This window comes from Mizuhopecten yessoensis, unplaced genomic scaffold (assembly GCF_002113885.1).
Source record: "Mizuhopecten yessoensis strain PY_sf001 unplaced genomic scaffold, ASM211388v2 scaffold707215, whole genome shotgun sequence".
In the NCBI taxonomy this organism is placed as follows: Eukaryota; Metazoa; Mollusca; class Bivalvia; order Pectinida; family Pectinidae; genus Mizuhopecten; species Mizuhopecten yessoensis.
This window is the reverse complement of record NW_018475520.1, coordinates 1-997: the sequence shown is the minus strand read 5'-3', so window position 1 is coordinate 997 and position 997 is coordinate 1. Positions and strand designations below refer to the sequence as shown.

The 997-nt window shown below is 42.2% G+C and overlaps 1 protein-coding gene across 1 annotated transcript; it reads right to left on the bottom strand.

Moving 5' to 3' along the window:
• Window positions 1–110: 110 nt before the first annotated feature.
• LOC110440764 (keratin-associated protein 19-2-like) lies at window positions 111–989 on the bottom strand. The gene is made up of 2 exons (XM_021483903.1): window positions 909–989; window positions 111–605 (listed from the first exon to the last, which is right to left on the bottom strand). Exon 2 carries the CDS (start codon window positions 588–590, stop codon window positions 126–128), a length of 465 nt encoding a protein of 154 aa, XP_021339578.1. The 5' UTR covers window positions 591–605; window positions 909–989; the 3' UTR covers window positions 111–125.
• Window positions 990–997: the final 8 nt, after the last annotated feature.

Here is a 997-nt window from a genome sequence, read left to right as displayed (position 1 = left end):
AAGTTGTTTACTGATTTGTTGTCATGGAAGATAAAATGAACTACTGACTACATGCGCTTGGTGGCGTGATCATCAAGCCACTTTATTGCGTCTATTCTCGCTTAATATGAACAACAATTATGAAGTTAACACGTATACAATATACTAATAAATAATAACTTACCTGATTTCTTTCCTCCTCCGAATCCTCCGCCGATGACTCCACCCTTTCCACCGCCGAATCCACCGTATCCACTGCCGTATCTATTACCATATCCTACTCCAATAACGTATCCGCCATTTCCGTATCCGCCATTTCCGTATCCACCGTAACCACCGTAACCCTTGGACACTATCACCCTCTTTCCGTAACCTCGTCCGTACCCTTTGTATCCTCCGATCCCTCCGTATCCGCCCTGTCCGCCGTAGTAAGACGATCCTCCGTATGATCCGTATCCTTGCCCGATTCCATGTCCGATTCCTTGTCCGCTTCCGTGTCCGATTCCGATTCCGTGTCCGATTCCGATTCCTCCAAAGTAATCGTCATCGTTGTACCAGCTCTGGGCCATGGCGGCAACCAGACACACAGCAAGAACGACTAATCTCAACATGATTATGATGGGTATCTGTAGAGAAAACAAAACAGACGGCTACAGTGAAATAAACAGTTTATGGCTTTTTACAAAGGTCTAATAATGCAACACAAGGAAGTTCATTTCCGAGAGAAATTGACTTTACCTACATTTAAATCTGTAGTATTTCCAATAATCTAGTTTACTCAGGTTTTATGAAGACAGCTTAAGGGATGTTCAATGTACTTGTATGCTTTCATCGATAATTTGTATCTAAGAACTGGTTTCATTTACATGTATATCACAGTGACCTTTTTGCAATTTTTTTTGTACGAGATAGAAACATATACCACTTACCTTCCTGTAGTCGGGGAATATGTCAGCACTTGATTCGTGGATGGAAACGAATAACAACAGTTGAGAACATCGCCTCTTATATACCGGTC